The sequence below is a fragment of the Chenopodium album genome, chromosome 27 (genome assembly GCF_948465745.1).
Source record: "Chenopodium album chromosome 27, dcCheAlbu1.1, whole genome shotgun sequence".
Classification (NCBI taxonomy): Eukaryota; Viridiplantae; Streptophyta; class Magnoliopsida; order Caryophyllales; family Amaranthaceae; genus Chenopodium; species Chenopodium album.
The window spans coordinates 29,890,351-29,907,522 of record NC_137860.1 but is presented as its reverse complement, the minus strand read 5'-3'; the positions used below and the strand labels follow the sequence as shown (position 1 = coordinate 29,907,522).

General features: G+C 34.2%; 1 protein-coding gene across 1 annotated transcript; it reads right to left on the bottom strand.

Moving 5' to 3' along the window:
* Positions 1-29: 29 nt before the first annotated feature.
* LOC145619386 (uncharacterized) lies at positions 30-15,639 on the bottom strand. The gene is made up of 18 exons (XM_081674069.1): positions 15,409-15,639; positions 14,314-14,487; positions 13,977-14,158; positions 12,856-12,961; positions 11,404-11,480; positions 9,605-9,692; positions 9,300-9,489; positions 8,825-8,951; positions 7,476-7,556; positions 6,082-6,183; positions 5,888-5,983; positions 4,712-4,786; positions 4,146-4,265; positions 3,113-3,241; positions 1,693-1,770; positions 1,446-1,532; positions 1,082-1,168; positions 30-634 (listed from the first exon to the last, which is right to left on the bottom strand). The coding sequence occupies exons 1-18, from the start codon at positions 15,461-15,463 to the stop codon at positions 584-586; spliced, it is 1,905 nt and encodes a 634-aa protein (XP_081530195.1). The 5' UTR covers positions 15,464-15,639; the 3' UTR covers positions 30-583.
* Between the last annotated feature and the right edge of the window lie 1,533 nt (positions 15,640-17,172).

Here is a 17,172-nt window from a genome sequence, read left to right as displayed (position 1 = left end):
AACCATAATACAAAGTTGAGAGATTATAGTAAAGAGAGAGATTATGTAGGCAATATATTACTCTTTTTGACAAAAAAAAGGACATTAAATGGAGTTAGAGAAAGCAATTAACTTGTACAACAATGAATTGCAATTTGATGCGGTTCACTCCATCTCGAACCTACTTTATAATTGAGGATTGTTGATAGCCCATCCCATCTATCTGATGTCACTTAAAGTATAGCGTAGAGAGAGATCATCTATACCAGTCCGTTTTAGAAGAGACACAATTGAAGCCGTGTCACTCCAATACCCTTGCCCTTGTCGCCTAGAAGCATTTTGCCTTGTATTTTATGTCAAAGCGTCAGGTCTCATACACAGATACACAGATAAGGCCAAAACTAGGTAAGGGTAGGCAGGCAGTAACAGAACAGTCTTCCCAAGTAAATCTGTGTGTCATACTCATGCACCATCTTCTGTCTTCCTTGTTAAACTCCATGAGAGCACACTAATGTTTTCGAATAAAAAACTATACCAATATTCAAGGGCAAAATACAATATAACAGAGTAATGCGCCACACATTGTGAATGAGGCTACCAATTCTCACATTTTTGAAATAGCTTGACTGAAGGTAGGGTCAATGCAAACCACCACCTAAAATTTCAAAACCAGACACAAATTCAGCTACAGGGCTTTAAGGAAGCAAACAATATAAACACAGAAACAATACATGACTACTGTATGCCAAGGTTTTACTTTCAATTATGAGGTTTCCTAATAATGATTAATGATGTACTTGTATAAATATGAGGATTTCCAGATATAATATTAATGATATACTTGTATATGAAGTATACAGCAAAAAACCTACACCTGCTCTGCTGGCATCTAAGAATTATTGACATACAATACAACTCTTCAGCCACAAAGGATGGACCAAATTTGTCTGAGATGACCAAGAGGACATTCATATGTATATTTGGCTTAAATTACCTCAATTAGAAAGAAAAACATGAAGGTACCGTTGATAACGCCAAACACTAAGGTACAATGGTGAGGGTCCCTAAACTAAATAAAACAAGAGAGTGAGAAGGTGCACACCTTGCCAATGCTTTTACCAGAATGGAGATATTCAACAGCATCCGCAACGGATTGAAGTCCCACAAACCTTCTTGGATCCATGTTAACCTGCATCAATATAACAATCCATAAGGCATCTTATGCATCCTGAAATAAGATTCAATATCTACACTACTGTGAGAAATCTAGATAAAGATAGAGTTTGAAATTATAGATGATCAGTGACCACTATTCTAAAATTGACAGGATAAGTAAACGTAAAATGTACTGTTAAGAAAAGTAAATCTAAAATATTGCGGAGATGATTGTTTCTGGACACATAAATTGCAAAGAGAAGTGATTTTTTTTTTTTAACACAACCTTAAAAGCTTTGTGACAGATATACCTCAAGTTTTCCTGAGGAGTAAAGGTTAAATAATTTGTCCAGATGTTGTTGCCACAGTCGACTATATTGCACAAGGAAGAAACCGGCCTAAAAGAAAGGTGAAGATCATTTATTACACATTAGTTGATATAACAAGTAATCATGTCAAAAGTTTAACTCAATCATAAAAGCAGAGTAAGTGCATACTGGTGAAAAGAAAAGAACAAAAATAACCAAAAAAAACAAACAAAAACAAAAGCAAACGTACCACAGTTTGACTTTTTGCTAAAAGCTTCTCGCACAGTCCAGGATAATTTGAAGGCTTCCATCCATGCTCTCCTTGATACTAAACAAAGCATGACAGTCTAACATCAGCTTGTGTATCTATCACATCTAATTTGACAGCAATTAGGTTCAGCAAGCACATGCAAAACATGGATTCTGGATCGAAGTCTCAGTAATAAGTTGCATACATTCATAAAGAATTGCTAATTTGCTATATTATATGTCTGGGCTGCTTCACACTTATTTTCTTCCATCTATGCAAATATTTCATTTGCCTTGAAAGAATCTATTTGCTCTTCTTGGGTCAGGACCGTTAGCTTGGGCTAGGTGATGAACGTAAGTGTACTCTTACTTCCTATTTCACATTATCAAATTACTAACTATCCCTGGCACTGAAGACTCAGGTGAATTTTCTAATGGTTAGACTTATAGAAATCACTCTAAATCAGCCTGGGTTAGTGATCACTGATGTGGAGATTTTCATCCTGTTGACAAGTCTCTTTTGATTGCGAGGATAGACTAATGTTAACTTTCTCCTTGAACCCCAGAAAATGGAGGATTTTAGATCATTATCTTAAACAAAGTGATCAGAAAATGGAGGATTTTGTAATAGACTAACCTGGAGGGGTAGTATAGGTATTCTAGTAATATTAGTTTATTAGGGTTAATAGTCCTTGGTATAAATAGGGAAGTAAGGGAAAGAAATGTGTAGGCAGAAATTGATTAGGGAAACCTAGAGAGAGTCATGGCCTAAAGCCATTTTGGAGAGTTGTGAGCAAAACTCAGTAACTCACTTTTGAAGATTGATAGCCTTAAGCTATTATCCTATCTTTTGCAACCTTTCAACCATTATCAATCAACATCCAAGCTTTAATCTTTATTTACTTGCATTATTAAATCAGATTATAATCCTAGAAGGTCAGTTCATTACAGATTTTAGATCATTATCTTAAACAAAGAGATCACTAAGTACTTACGTAGCTGCATTGTGTCGCTTATGCATAATTTTTTCCAAAGAGAGATTCATCCAATATAATATTCTGTGAGATTTTTAATTTTTTTAATTTTTTTTTTTTTTTTTTTTTTTGGTTGCAAAAAACCACCCTTAATTGAGACCTATATTCTCAAAATTTACTGCAGTATATAATTCTGAAAGAAGTCATCTGAAGAAAAATAAGAAAGAGCTGCACAAATTTAAAGAGGTTCAACATTTACAATTATCACTCCCTCCATTCTGTAATGTCTGTTTAACTTAATTGACACTTAAATGTCAATAAACTATTACTATAAGGGTTTTAAATTGTCAAATACATTGCAAGCATGAAGCATCCAATAGCAAAGTGGCAAATGGGAAACAAAATACTGCATAGAACTTGAAGCAAGCCTTTCAAGAGAAAGCCTACCTGAGATATCATTCCAATCACCACAAGCCGGCCGTAAATTGCTAGGGCATTTAAGCACATATCAAACATTTCACCACCAACGGACTCATAAATAATATCAATTCCTTTGGGAAATTCCTTTTTCAAAACCTGCGATAAGGAACATTTTCCCTTCATGATAAACACAAAGCACCACAGGATAAACTAAGCAGTCCTATTTAAATTACCATATCTTGACTGATGAGTTACAATAATTAGGGTGTGTTGGCGGAAGGATCTTATGCACACTGACAAGTCATTTATATATTTTGCAGCTACATTTTATGACAAAAAATTATATCCAGCACCAAAGGAATATGCCGTAGATTTTACTAATATATTAAGCCACGTATTTAAATTAGCATATACTTCTATGTGCATGCATAAAACCTCTGCTGGTTTAAATTAAGTTCATTACTAATTTAAGAGTGATTTTACAATTATGAATGCACAGAAAGTTGGAATTCATCAGCTTGGGAAATTGAAACACATAGATAAGTAATTACAAGAGAAGGAAAATATGGAAAGGAAGAAACAAAATGGAAAGAAGCAGTACAGATAAGTTTCATATAATATCAATTCAAAAAAAATAAAAAAAAAAATTCATATAATATGAGAATTACATGGGGGTGTCGTGCATGGCCTGTTGTACAGATAAGTTTCACGCAGTATGCATGTAAAATAAACTCTTCCTTACATCGGAATTCAATAGTATGGATACACTTAACAGTTTTAACAGTGGAGTGGCATATCAGGTCACTTATATGATTTTCAAGCACATATTAACAAAGCATGTGCAGAATGTCATGATAAAAATCCATTGCGGAACTGTCAGAAAGATGTCATCCACAACCTATTAGTACATGCTTGCATTGAATCCATATGCAAACAGTTAATAGTTAAACTCTTGAAAAGAAACGTATAAAGAAATTGAGGAAATGATATCTATAAGCAAATTATATGCTTGAATCCTTATGCATACATTCAAAGAAAAAAAAAAAAAACTAGAACTTACTGTTTTAATGTCTTCTTCTTTATAATTTATTACTCGATCAACTCCCAGTTTTTTCAAAAGCATGGCCTTATCAGAACCTCCGCAAGTCGCAATAACTTTGTTTCCAGCCAATTTCGCCAGCTGCACTACATAGTTGACGGTGATAAAATATCAATCTCCAAATGAAATTTTAAAATAATTAATATTCAATATTTTGAAGCTTTGATTACCAAAGAACAATGCAAACATCAATAAAATAATAAACTTGAAATAAATGCTAACTTTACTCCTCCTGTCTAGATTAATTATACTGCAGAACATCTTCACAATTTTGCAATCTCGTTATTCTCAAACAGCATCAAATAGCTGATCAAATACTTGAAAACATATAATTTGCATAGATGGAAAGCAAATGAAAGGCAAGAAAATTGTCCATCTAGGCAAAAAAGAAAAGGGGATTTTTCATCATGAACTTCATACTGATCTACTCAGATATCCAGGAAATTACTGGATCAATCAAAATTGGCACTAGAAAGAATCTGCAAAATTACAACTCCGAAGACCTGGAAAAAAAAAAAAAAAATTACCTGTACCGCAAACTGTCCTGTTCCCCCTGCAGCAGCAGTAACCAGAACTGTTTTTCCTGAACCCATTTGTGCTGCCTATAATTTCACTTAAAGAATTACAAAGAGTGATATTGCACAACAAAATACAAATTCTATATCAAAGGACTATATTCCATTTAAAAAAGGAAAAATTGCCCAGAATAATCCCACCTTTGGGTCGTCCGCTAAAAATAATCCCACATTTGGATTATTTTTAAATAACCCCACCTATATACCCACTCTGCTATAAATGGTCCCAACAGGTCATTTAACTTGTTATAACAAGTTACCATACACGTGGCAACCTGTAATTGGTCAAAAAAATAAACATAAAATAAAATAAATCTTTTTTTAAAAAAGTAAAATAAAAAATTAATATTCCAAAACCATCAACCAACCAAGCCAACCTCAACCCCAGCCACGCGGCTCCGGCCAGCCACGCGGCTCTGGTGCGAGACTTACCCCCTCCCCCTAATCCACCCTAATCCTCATTCCTTCCCCCGCAAAAACCTAGGCGAGCCACCGTTGAACTCCCTTAAACCCAGCTCCGGCGCGCCGACCTCCCCCATTCCCAAATTCTGCTCGCGTCGATCCCCCATCCACCGTTTCCAGCCGCGTAATGGGTAATTGGTTCGTCCGGCTTCAACAAACTCCCCGATTCCGGCTTCACCGAACTCCCCTGCACCAATTCAACCCGTTTTTTGGGATTTGGTTTGGTGGGTTTGGTAAATTTTCGAATGGTTGAGCTAATGGGTTAGTGGGGTTTTGGGGTTGGGTTGGCTGGGTGGGTCAGATTCCGGTGACCGTGATTTCCATGGCGGTGGTTTCAGGTCTGGGTGGATGGTGCCATGGTGGTTCTAGGGTTTGGCTTTGAGTGGTGGTGGTACTGGTGGTTTTTTTTTTTTTACAAGGTTTTTTTTTTTTGTTTTTAATAAATTTGACCAATCAAGTAGCTACATGTGTCAATAAAACTTTTTTTTTTTAAAAAAATAACCTATACAACCGGTTCCAGGTAAAATGGGACCATTAAAAAAGATTAGGGGGTAAAGGTGGGATTATTATTAGCGGACGGCCCAAAGGTGGGATTATTCCGGGCAATTTTTCCTTTAAAAAATGATAGATAACAGTTTAGAAAAAAGATAAAAATTGAATGTTAACCTTCTCCAGAGCAATTGAAGCAGTAAGTCCAGAAGTAAGCATAGCCACAACCTCTGGATCAGGACTAGCCACAGGAAGTATAAATTTGGAAGGAACCTACATCATAGAAGAGAACACAGCAATAAAATAAGCAAGCTACTGAAAAGTAGTATTAAGGAAATTTTCAGGGAGAAAACACTAATATAGCAGCATACAATCATGAATTCAGCATAACTTCCAAAAGTCATCACTGCAGCAGCAGTGCCTATTTTCAAGGCACCCACGGAGTCACCAACTGCAGCAATTATACCGACAGCCTGCATAATATCAATTGAATTAATTATTACTTAGTCTCACAGATAACCTGATGAATGTTTAGCGCAACAGCATTAACATCCAAACAGCATAAACAAGAGCTAATCTCATGGAGCTGCTTTCACTCTCTTATAATGTGTTTGGATGAGGGAGGGAGGGAGGGGGAGGGGGGGGGGGGAAGGGGGGAGGAATGTAGGGAAAGTGAGATTAGTTCTGTTACATGGAAATTAAATGGGCAAGGGGTCTTCCTTCCCCTTTCAATAAACCATCTTCTACTATTGAAAGTATTAGGAAATATGGAAGCTAATCCATTCCCCTTCCCTTTCTTTTCTTCCCCTTCTCTCCATGATTACTAATGAAATCACTGTATAAAACAAGTCAGAGCAACTAACTAAATTATTGTGGCTTAACAATGAGAATAAATTCACAGAAAAAAGTTCATGAAAAACTATTTAAAGTTTTGGACTGCTATTTTGAGAGCAAGAAATAATTGCATTTGTCTTTTTCAAGTTGCATAAGTGATCATTTCGCTGATTACTAGGAGATCAATTCGAAGAACTACAATTGACCTAAGTCCCTAGCTTAATAACAAATGGAGTAAGCAACTCATTCACATCTCATTTATAAGGTCATCTTTTCTTCATAGCTGGTGAATCCAATAAGAAAAATAGGAGGGAAAGTTAAAAATCCTCTTTCAAAAGTTCCACACTACTAAAAAAAATATTAAAATTTTAACCAATAACAGAGTTGAACCATAATCAAATACAGATTATGACCATTATGTTTAATTCTAAACATTATTAAAATCCAAAATTGACAGTCACCTTGAATAACAATTAGTCCATAAGAAACAAGGTAGGTGTCACCTGTGATGAAGGTCAGAAATATGAGGCAAGGGTTTAGACAATAAGAAAAGTATATAGATGGTTTTTAAATGTGAGAGCATATATAGGAGGAGAAGAATTAGGCACAAAGACAAGAAATATTACAGGATTAATTATAATTCATCCCATTTAGAGCATACTAAAGACCTGATAGGCTGGCCATGGACATATTTTGTTCAGCAATAAGAGCCCACTTATTAACCAATAAGAGCTGAGTGTCATCTTGTATAATTTGTTTGGTGTACCAGCAGAGGGGGGGAAGGGAAGGGGGGTGGGGGGGGAAGCAGGCAAGCAAGGGGCGGAAATACAAGCACTACATGGTGTCCAAGTAGACAACATTATGTCAGACTGATTATATATTTCAAGCAAATGAAAAGGTGTTTCAAATAAATTCAAGCGTTATTACACACCTCAAAACCAGCATCGAAGGGGAGGTTCCCAGCAAGATCGCGACTGTTGCCACTAAAATAGCGGCCTGAACTGAAATTTACCTATTCATATCATGCTAGTATTAGAAACACAGCAATGTAGGAAAGAATCCAACTATTCAACGTAGCATATTGTTCATTAAATACCACTGATGATACAATAATACACTTCACTGTACTAAATTCAATTTAACTAGGGCTGACGACTCTCCGTAAAAATAAAATATATATATATATATATATATATTATATTATATTATATATATATATATATTATATGTATTATATGTGTATATATATATATATATATGTATATATATATGTATATATATATATATGTATTATATGTGTATATATATATATATATATATATGTATATACCCACATACATATGTGTGTGTGTGTGTGTGTGAAGATTTTATATACATGTCAGCTGAAACAAGTATAAGCCAACCTTCTTTCTTTGACAATCAGCTCGTGGGGAAAAAAGCAAAGATTTGAGGACAAGTTGCCTTAAGCAGGAAACCAAATCAAAAATTAAAATGACTTTTGAAAGCTTCAGCTACTAGAACCTAACCCATTTAGTTCCTACCCCCTTAACAAAGCTTCAGCTACTAGAACCTAAGAAAGCTACTTTATACCAACAACAAATCATAGAAAAGACCAAAACAAAAGCTTAGTCATAGAAAGGAATCTAAGAGCTCATTTAACACATTTGTCTTCCAGGTGCCAAAACCTTCCAATTCACCATTCAGAAGTATCCCCCACCCGAAAACCCCAAAGGAAGTATTTTACCAGCAGTCATGTTTTCCTGAAGAACAAAAACCATCCATCAAGTACTCTTCAAACACTTTTCACAAAGTTGATCAAGCCAACATTACAAACTTTTGAGGACAATTTAGTTTCTACCCCCTTAACAAATAGCAGTAATTATCTGATCGCAAACATTTATAATTACTCTAATTTTAATATGTGCACCCATTGTTGCTCCCTGAATAAAGGAAATGTCCAGCTCAAAGATGCTACACTGAGTAAAATAGAAAATATATAGGCAAGTACTGAAAAGGAAAGTAAAACAGGAAATGAAGATGAGACCATCACTTAAATTCCGAAAAAATCCTAGATCTATGAATTTTTTAATACCAAGGGTTCTTGGGAGGAGAGGGAGACATTCTCTTGCCATTAGTTGCCATGATGATTGGCATTATTCCCAAATCCCAACTCAATGAGATGTAGACCAAAAAAAAAAAAAAAAAAAAGAAAAAGAAACAAAAAAAGCAAAGGTGGGTTTCATATGCTTTCACATATGATCTTATAAAAATGAAACTTACATCACTAGCATTAACACCAGCATACAATATTTTCACCAGAACATGATGTTGTTTGATAGGCAGGCCCAAAGGGGTACGTTGTATCCTCGTAGCAGCACGGAAATTGTGATTTAAGGAGTGAACAACTCTGAAAACAGGAAACATTCAGAAGATATTAGAGCAATATTTGCTTTCAAGCCAATGAGAAAATGTGAAATAGCGAAGAAAACAGTAGCTAGGATTTATTAAAAGTATCAGATGAGGTTTTAAGAACACCAATGTTTGTTGGAAGTTAGAAAAGTTAAAACATCTCAGATATGACCAAATGGCACCTGCCAAGCATTACTACACTTACACACTGTAGCACAAGTTGATTAATGTCACAAAAAATAGCAGTTACAAGAATTAAATTAAACAGGAGAGAACATAAAAGGAAAAAGAGATGACCTATGAGACAAATTTAGAACTAACATTAGAGTGATTAGACAATTCTCACATTTTCTCGAAGCTCTGAGGTAATTTGATCTCCAACGGATAATTAAGCATTGACTGGCTCTTTAATTTCGAAGAAGAGACTCGATATTTTGCTTCTTCCTCAGGAGTTGGCCAATATTCAAGACCTCTACGATTTGTTATCCATAAACAAGATCCAGCTTTAGTCTCATCTGTGATGAGCTCTATAGCACCTAAAAGGCATACAATGAAAACAAGTCAACATGCATACGTACATAACGCACAATGAACAAAAGAGAAATTTAATATCTAAAGACAAAAAAGGGAGATATGTTAAATAATAACTACCTTTTACCACCAAGTCCATAGGTATGAAGCCACCCAGCGTGGTTAGAACTTTAGCTTCTATGCGGGACCCTATTTCAGTTTCAATAAACTGCAGATAAAAGGCAAATGTAAGAAGCTTTGACTGAATGCAACAAGATGTGCACAGCCCAACCATGTAGAAGCTATAAGTTGTATTGTGTGACCACTCACAAAACGCAACAAAACAAACTTGACTACTTGTGATTTATCCCCATTCCTAGGCGTCCTAGCTTTACGTTTTTCTCTTCCCCCATTCAATATTTCTATTGATTCCCTTAAATTCTATTTAGATGACATTTATTGACAAATAGATGCAAAATATCTGCAGAATCAAGGATAAGACGTTTGAGCTGCTTAAACTATAGTGTCAGATTGTCAGGTAGGGTATACCTTAGAATGGTGGTTGGTGTTGTGCAGGGATATGAACATAAAGTCATTTAGATGCCTTGTAATTTGGTTTAAAATCTATTGGCAAGTCTGCAAATGTATCTTGCGACATTTGAGTTGAAGATAGGTACCTGGACTAATTACTAATCCTTTATTGCTTTAGCAGTAACTGATGTGGGCTTCCCAAAACTATTGGACAGTGGATTTTACATACGGAACAAGCATGTTATTTAAAGAGAGGATTTGGTTATTATTAACACCGACTAATTAGTTATTGATAAGAAAATTAATATTTTATTAACATAATAGAATAATGAAGGAGGACAAGTTACCTCAAAAAAAGAAACTCATAAAAAAAAAAAAAAATGACCCGATTCCTTTTATACCCGTAGAAATTAATTTAGAAAAGAATTTAAGAAGCTAGAGAACTTAATTTATCCCAAAGAAATTGTCATGGGATGGTAACATCCTTACAAGTTAACCAATTTCTTTGTAGCCAATCACACCACAAAATTGCCACCACTGCATTTCTCCAAATCAACTTCTTCTTCACCCACCAAAATCCACAAATTAATCTTTGCCAATCCCGAATGCTATGTTAATAAAATAATAACTCTTCATTTAACCTTATCCTTGACACCCTCCAGAAGGGAAGGAGCCATAAGACACTTCAACCTTTCAATTAAGACCAAAATCATGGAAAATTACCACAAAGGCACAAAATAGTCGAATAGGACACACATTCCAACATAACCTGTTTTTAGTCTATACATAAAGCCACGCCCTAACTTGTAAATTGGATTGTGCTGAATAACCTTGTAGGTTTAGCTTTAAGCTGAGACTACCAATTCAGGAGTGAATTCAAAGTTACCAGTAACCACTTACATCTCTCCTTCATTGGAGAGTTCCCTAATAAATCTCTTAAACCTATCCACCATTAAATCAGATTTTAAGTTCCTAAATTCGAATTCCAGAACACAAATAGAGTTACATTAACTTTCCAGACCTAATTTTCTCACCAAGATTATTGAATTTCTGCAAAAATTCACTAAAAGGTCACCTACATCTTAATTAATATCCCTCTCTGACTAAGGTTCAACTTAAATCCTCTTCTCATTCAAAGAGGATCTTTGAGATTTTAAGTCCTCTCATTTAAAGAGGATCGTTGAGCTTTTATATTAGAGAAGCTCAACTCCATTTTTGAAAAGCATCAACTCCCCCCCCCCCCCTCACAAATTAGAAAATATAAATATACAAGGCCTTGATGCATATGTTAAAACCCAAATTTGTTGGTATTAAGACCTAAAATTGTAGGCCACAGTAGTTTACGAAGAAAGAATATAATATAAATATATAGCATTGTAAAGTATTAGCATCAAATACAAGTATCTTACTTCTGGGCAGAGTACATTCACACGAATCCCTTGATGCCTGTAAGGACGAAGGGCTCTGGTAAATAGAGCTACACCACCTATAAACATTTTGAAATGAAAATTCGAAGACTTAGTCCATTAGGTTTGACACAAACCTTGAAACACTACAATCAATCAATCAAAGCCTTAATCCCATAAGTGGGGTCGGCTACATGAAATTTTGAAACACTACAATGTAAACAAATGGTTACCAAGATTAGTCACCCATGGCCATTTACTGCCACCAAAAAAAAGAGCTGAAGGATGAATGATTGCTTCTCTTTTATGTTTGAATTCAGCTTCAAAGCAAAGTTATATCAAAATATTCTTTTGTGCCCTTACATTTAATTTACTTTACGACTTGTGTGTTTGTATTATAGCCTGCAATTTTGGACCATTTTTTACTGTTCCAGACAATAGGTCGGGATTCTTTCCATGGACCTCGCAACACCTCGGGAGGCCATTTGGGTGGTTGAAACCATCCACTTTGCCTTTAAACCGTCAATTTGTTAGTTACATGCCTCTCATAATAAACTCAAGGTCACCATGCGACTTTATGTGATTGACTATATGGTTCCAAATAACACTATGACCAGGACCCAAAATCTCCTAAGCGGTCAAAAAACGTGGTTATAACCTTTAGTTTTGGATAATTTTTTACTTTTTCAGACAAGAAACAAGTCGGGTCCTTTGACTCCTTTCTATGGACCCCACATCAATTCGGGAGGCCATTTGGGTGGATGGAGCAGTCCATTTTGCCTTTAAAGTGTTAATGCATCATTTCATTGACTAAGGTCACCACAACACCCTTTATATTTCATTTTATTAAAAAAATAATAATTCTGCAATACAGGCTATACAACAACTTTGAACCCTCTATATCATATATACAATAGCCAAGTTAACATTATGGATCACCACAATATTAATGTAATTTTAAGACTACTGGACAACATAGATGCATCTTACTTAAAAATTTACCAAATTATTAATGTGTCTAAAATATAAAAAACAAAATCAACTTACATTTGGGATAAGAGAGGGGTATATCTTTTGTTTTTAATTCATCACAATGAAAGTCGTTTGCCAAAGGAGGCAAGTATTGCTGTCCAAAACGAAAAAGCAGCAGCCAAAATTATTTAAAAAATTTGCAAAGCATGACTGCAAAGTTATTTTTTCTTCTAAAGAGCCCCCTTATTCCAAATAACAAAATAAAAATTTAACTCCTGAACGCAATTAATAGCCAAATCCATGAAATACCCTTTCACACGTGGAAATTCCTAAGTTGCATCTTTGAAAAGCAGGGGAAACAAAAAGAAATAACCAACAACCTGCCTTATTTATACAAAAAAGTCAAATCATGGGAGGGATATTCAATAGTTTATGCAGTGGTAGACAGAAGCAATCTTAATCATGAAAAGTTGAAAAACAAACCTTTGGCGGCAGAGTATACTGGATCTCCTACTAATGGATAAAGCCCAGCAGCAGATCCCATATTGATGACCACACCAGTTCTCTTGGAAGCTTGCATAGCTTTAATCTGAACAGAATTTAGATGCATACAAGAACTCAACATATAGTAAGTAAAGAATGAGGAATGACAATAGATTATATAGATTTTTTTTTTTTTTTTTTAAAAAAAAAAAAAAAAAAAACAAAAACCCAGGAGTCAGGCACCCATCTAATTAGAAACTAGATCACAGGTCAGCAGCAAACGCGGGCATTTCATTTACACAGCACCTGACATCTTTGGCAAGTTCCAATAGCAACTTTCAGACATTGTACATCCAACAACGTGTGCATAAGTTAGATTTCCACCAACAAACACAGAATTTAAAAGGATGGACAGAAATTGTGCATCCTAGATATATCAATAGTACATTCGAAATTCACCAAGCAACAAGAACCTAAATTCTGCATGTGAACAGATCTCAAGATTTATTTAATCAGTTAAAGGTTATAAGCTCCAATTATCTTTCCAACTAGAAAATAATGAACTCTCCTGAAAGTTATATTCCAATATAATTTACCCAATCATCAAATCCCTGGTTGAGCCGTTATACACATTGTCCCAATATGGCGAGTGAGATGCAATCTTCTGCCTTTGGATTCTACAAATTGAACAGGGAGACTTCTCTTGTATTGTTGTTTCATATTCCTCCATAAACACAAGCAAAATTTTCTTCATTCTCTTTACATTATAATCTGAATTATCTAGATATCCAAAGTCTAAAGTCCCAAAGAGGAGAAAGGTTTTGTTTGGTCAGCTTGTGTAGAGTGACACAAAACTACTGTAATAAAGGCTATAGCAGTAGATATATATATTTTATTTAATCTTTTCATCAATAAAACTCATACTCCTTCACATTGAAAGATTACAAACAATATCAATCTGAATCATGATTCATAAAGATAACACTTGACAAGAACCCCATAACTTTGTAGGGAAATATAAGCAAAATAGATAATAATAAACATTATCAGCAAGAAGTCATCGAAAGTCATCAATATAAACCACAAAATAAGCAAAGGATGCATTAAAGATAAAAGCATACCGCTAAAAGAGTACATTGAATAACAGCAGTTAGGTTCACGTTAATAGCATGTTTCCATGTACCAGAGCCATCAGTTTGGTCCTTGTGCAATGGTACTGGAGTGACGATTCCAGCACTATTAATGCAGATATCTAACCCACCATAAGTTGCTAAATGCTTTGCAAAAGCAGAAGACAGCACTCCTGACCAGAGATAAATATTTTATGGGAATTTATATGAGGAACATTAATGACAATGCATCAGCAAATTACTTACATCTCACACCACCTCAATAGGGGTGCGGCTCAAGATTGTAGAAAGAAGCTTTATAATGGGCAGAGAGAATACTGAAAGTTACCGGTGTTAGTGACATCACATCTTATGAATGTTGCCGATGGAAATTTCAGATTTTTATGAAACTTTGCAAGCTGCTTTTCAATAAGAGCTGTCACTTTTTTACCCTCTTCCTCAGAGTAGTCAACCACTGTGATGAATACACCTCTATCCGCAAGAGCTAAGCACAGAGCTTTACCTAAATGGCAACATCCCAAAGTATTGAAACCAAAATTGTTGAGACTCAAAATAATAGGCCACATTTGAAATTTACAGTTAAAACTTGTTAACTATTACTTTCGCAGACCACATAGTTTTACTACACAAACACTTTCTTACTTCTTACTTAGTACTAGATTCATTTCCCAAAAAATACTTCACATGAAAATTGAAAACCCTTTTACACTTTTGCTTATAATTGAAGGTAATAATTTAAGAACCCAAACTTGCCAAAGTTTTCCCACAAAAGTTACACAAGGCTTAAAGTATTACACTTTTACAACAAGATAATATCAAACCAAGGAGCAAATGATGTGATTATGTGAAGCTTGTTTCATGATTACTCATGTCCTAATTCTAACACTATAAAAACTCATCTTATTAGCACTTTCTAAAGCAAAAACACCATGCACTTTACATATCTTCCAAACTTGATCATTGATCGAATCGTTAAATTAAAAAAGATGACTAGCTTGTTCCTGATTTGTTCAAATCATGTTTCTAATTGTTCATAATTGCAGCTATCTACTCCATGATCACCTCACCCCGTCCTTCTAGTCTTATTTCGCCGAATTCTTTCACAAAAAACCTACCAGATGATCCCCAAATTTTTGAAACTTCAACCTAAAAATAAATAAATCCTCAAATTCATCATATCAAATGAGAACACTCCACCCACAGTCCACCGACACGCGATAGTATCCATATACTCTAAATTACTTCATGAAAGACGAATATAAATCATAGTTCAAGTACAAGAAATTATCACAATCAACAAAGTCTGATTATAAATTCAATTGATAGAAAAAAATGGCGATATTCTATAAACAAAATTGCAGAATTCAGTATTAATCTGTAATGGTAAAATCAATCAACAAAGAGAAATTTCATGGATGATTACCAATTCCAGAAGCTCCGCCGGTGATGAGCGCCGAGAGTCCAGGTTTGAGCTCCATTGATCGCTTTCTCTCTCCTCCGCAAATTGCTGGACTTCCGCCGTGCACAGTTTCGGTTGTTGAATGTTGATAATACCCACGTGTTGTGAGTGTCAGAGTGTGTGTAATCCTGTTATTTACACGGGTTGACCGTGTAACCAAATTAACAAGCACGGGTAGGAATTACGGGGTATACAATTTGCTACTACGTATTGTGTTTTTTTGTTTAAGCAAAATTAATGGGGATAAGAATAAGGATTTTTCATTGTGGCAATTGGCAAACGTGGGTTATTAAAGGATGATGGGTCCAATTATTAAAGTGTACATCATTGACTTGGGTATGCACATTATTCCATCCTTTGCTTTCTGGTAAAACGCTACTTTCTTTGTCAGAGCGACAGAAGAGAGTAGTGTTTTCCGGTGAACCTTTTTGTATTTTTCTCCGTTTTTATTAGATACGAGTAATATAGAATACATCACTTTTATAAATGGAAATTTCAAGTTAATAAATTTTTCGATATCTCTCTTATAACCATGTTTAATTTTTTTTATCTCTATCTCTTTCAACTCTAAAATTTGTCTAGGAGTCCACAATTATAAAAGTAATGCATCTAAAAAATTAGAGAAAGTATTAACCTTAATTAATTTCCAGAAAAATTATGAAAACAAACGCTATATTATAAGGATGGGGAGTATCATATTAATATTTCCTTTGTGTCATAGGAGAAAATCAAAGTTGTAAACTTGAAATCGTCAATCAATCAATACTATATACTAAAGTAATCACCAGCATTATCCCCAAACTACACGTGTCACACTCACATTAAAAATTTTCCCGCCAAAAATCCTTTTTTTCTTTTTTTTTTTCAAAATAATGAGATAGCTAATAAATAAATAAAAAGATAATATACAACCTAATAAACAACCTAAAAAATAGAACAACTTAGGGCTTGTTTGGCATTGCTGTGGTTTTCTGTTTTTTGGTTTTTTGTTTATTATAAGTATGTGATATATGTCACATAATAAATAAAAAATTATTTAAACCTATTAAAATCATAATAATTTTGAAAACTGACAACAAAAAAGTGGAAACACCTTTTTCTTGTTTCCAGTTTTTGGTTTTTAGTTTTCAAAAAAAAGGAAACTGAAAACCAAAAATGGTGCCAAACAAGCCCTTAGATAAATAAATAAATAAATTTAATCATTAATCAATAAAATGCATTATATAATCCCTTTAATCTATGTATTGTTTGTTTTTTTTTTTACTTTAAAAAAGGATTTTCACTCAATTTCAAATTCGTAACATGTCAGCAAACTTAAATAGAGATAAGTACTTTACATTAATGTAATTAATCTATATAAATATGATAATATAAATAGATATACTACGTATAATTTATAAAAAAACAAAAATAAATAAATAAATAAAATTCTTTTGAATATCCGAGCGTTTGCTCGGGCAAAAAACTAGTGTAAATTATGTGGCAAGTTTTGTTAGTGACATTAAACAGTTACAACTCTTAATTACAAGTTTACCCTTGAAATTAATCTACATATATTCGTTTATCAAGGTTTTGTTAGTGACATTAAACACACAATTTTAACAAAAATTGACTGTAAAATAATATTATCACCCTTCGTAAAATTAACTAACATTTTAAAAGAAATAACAATAAAAAAAATGAACAACATTATTAAAAATTACCTAAAATAAGTGGAGTAAATGTTAA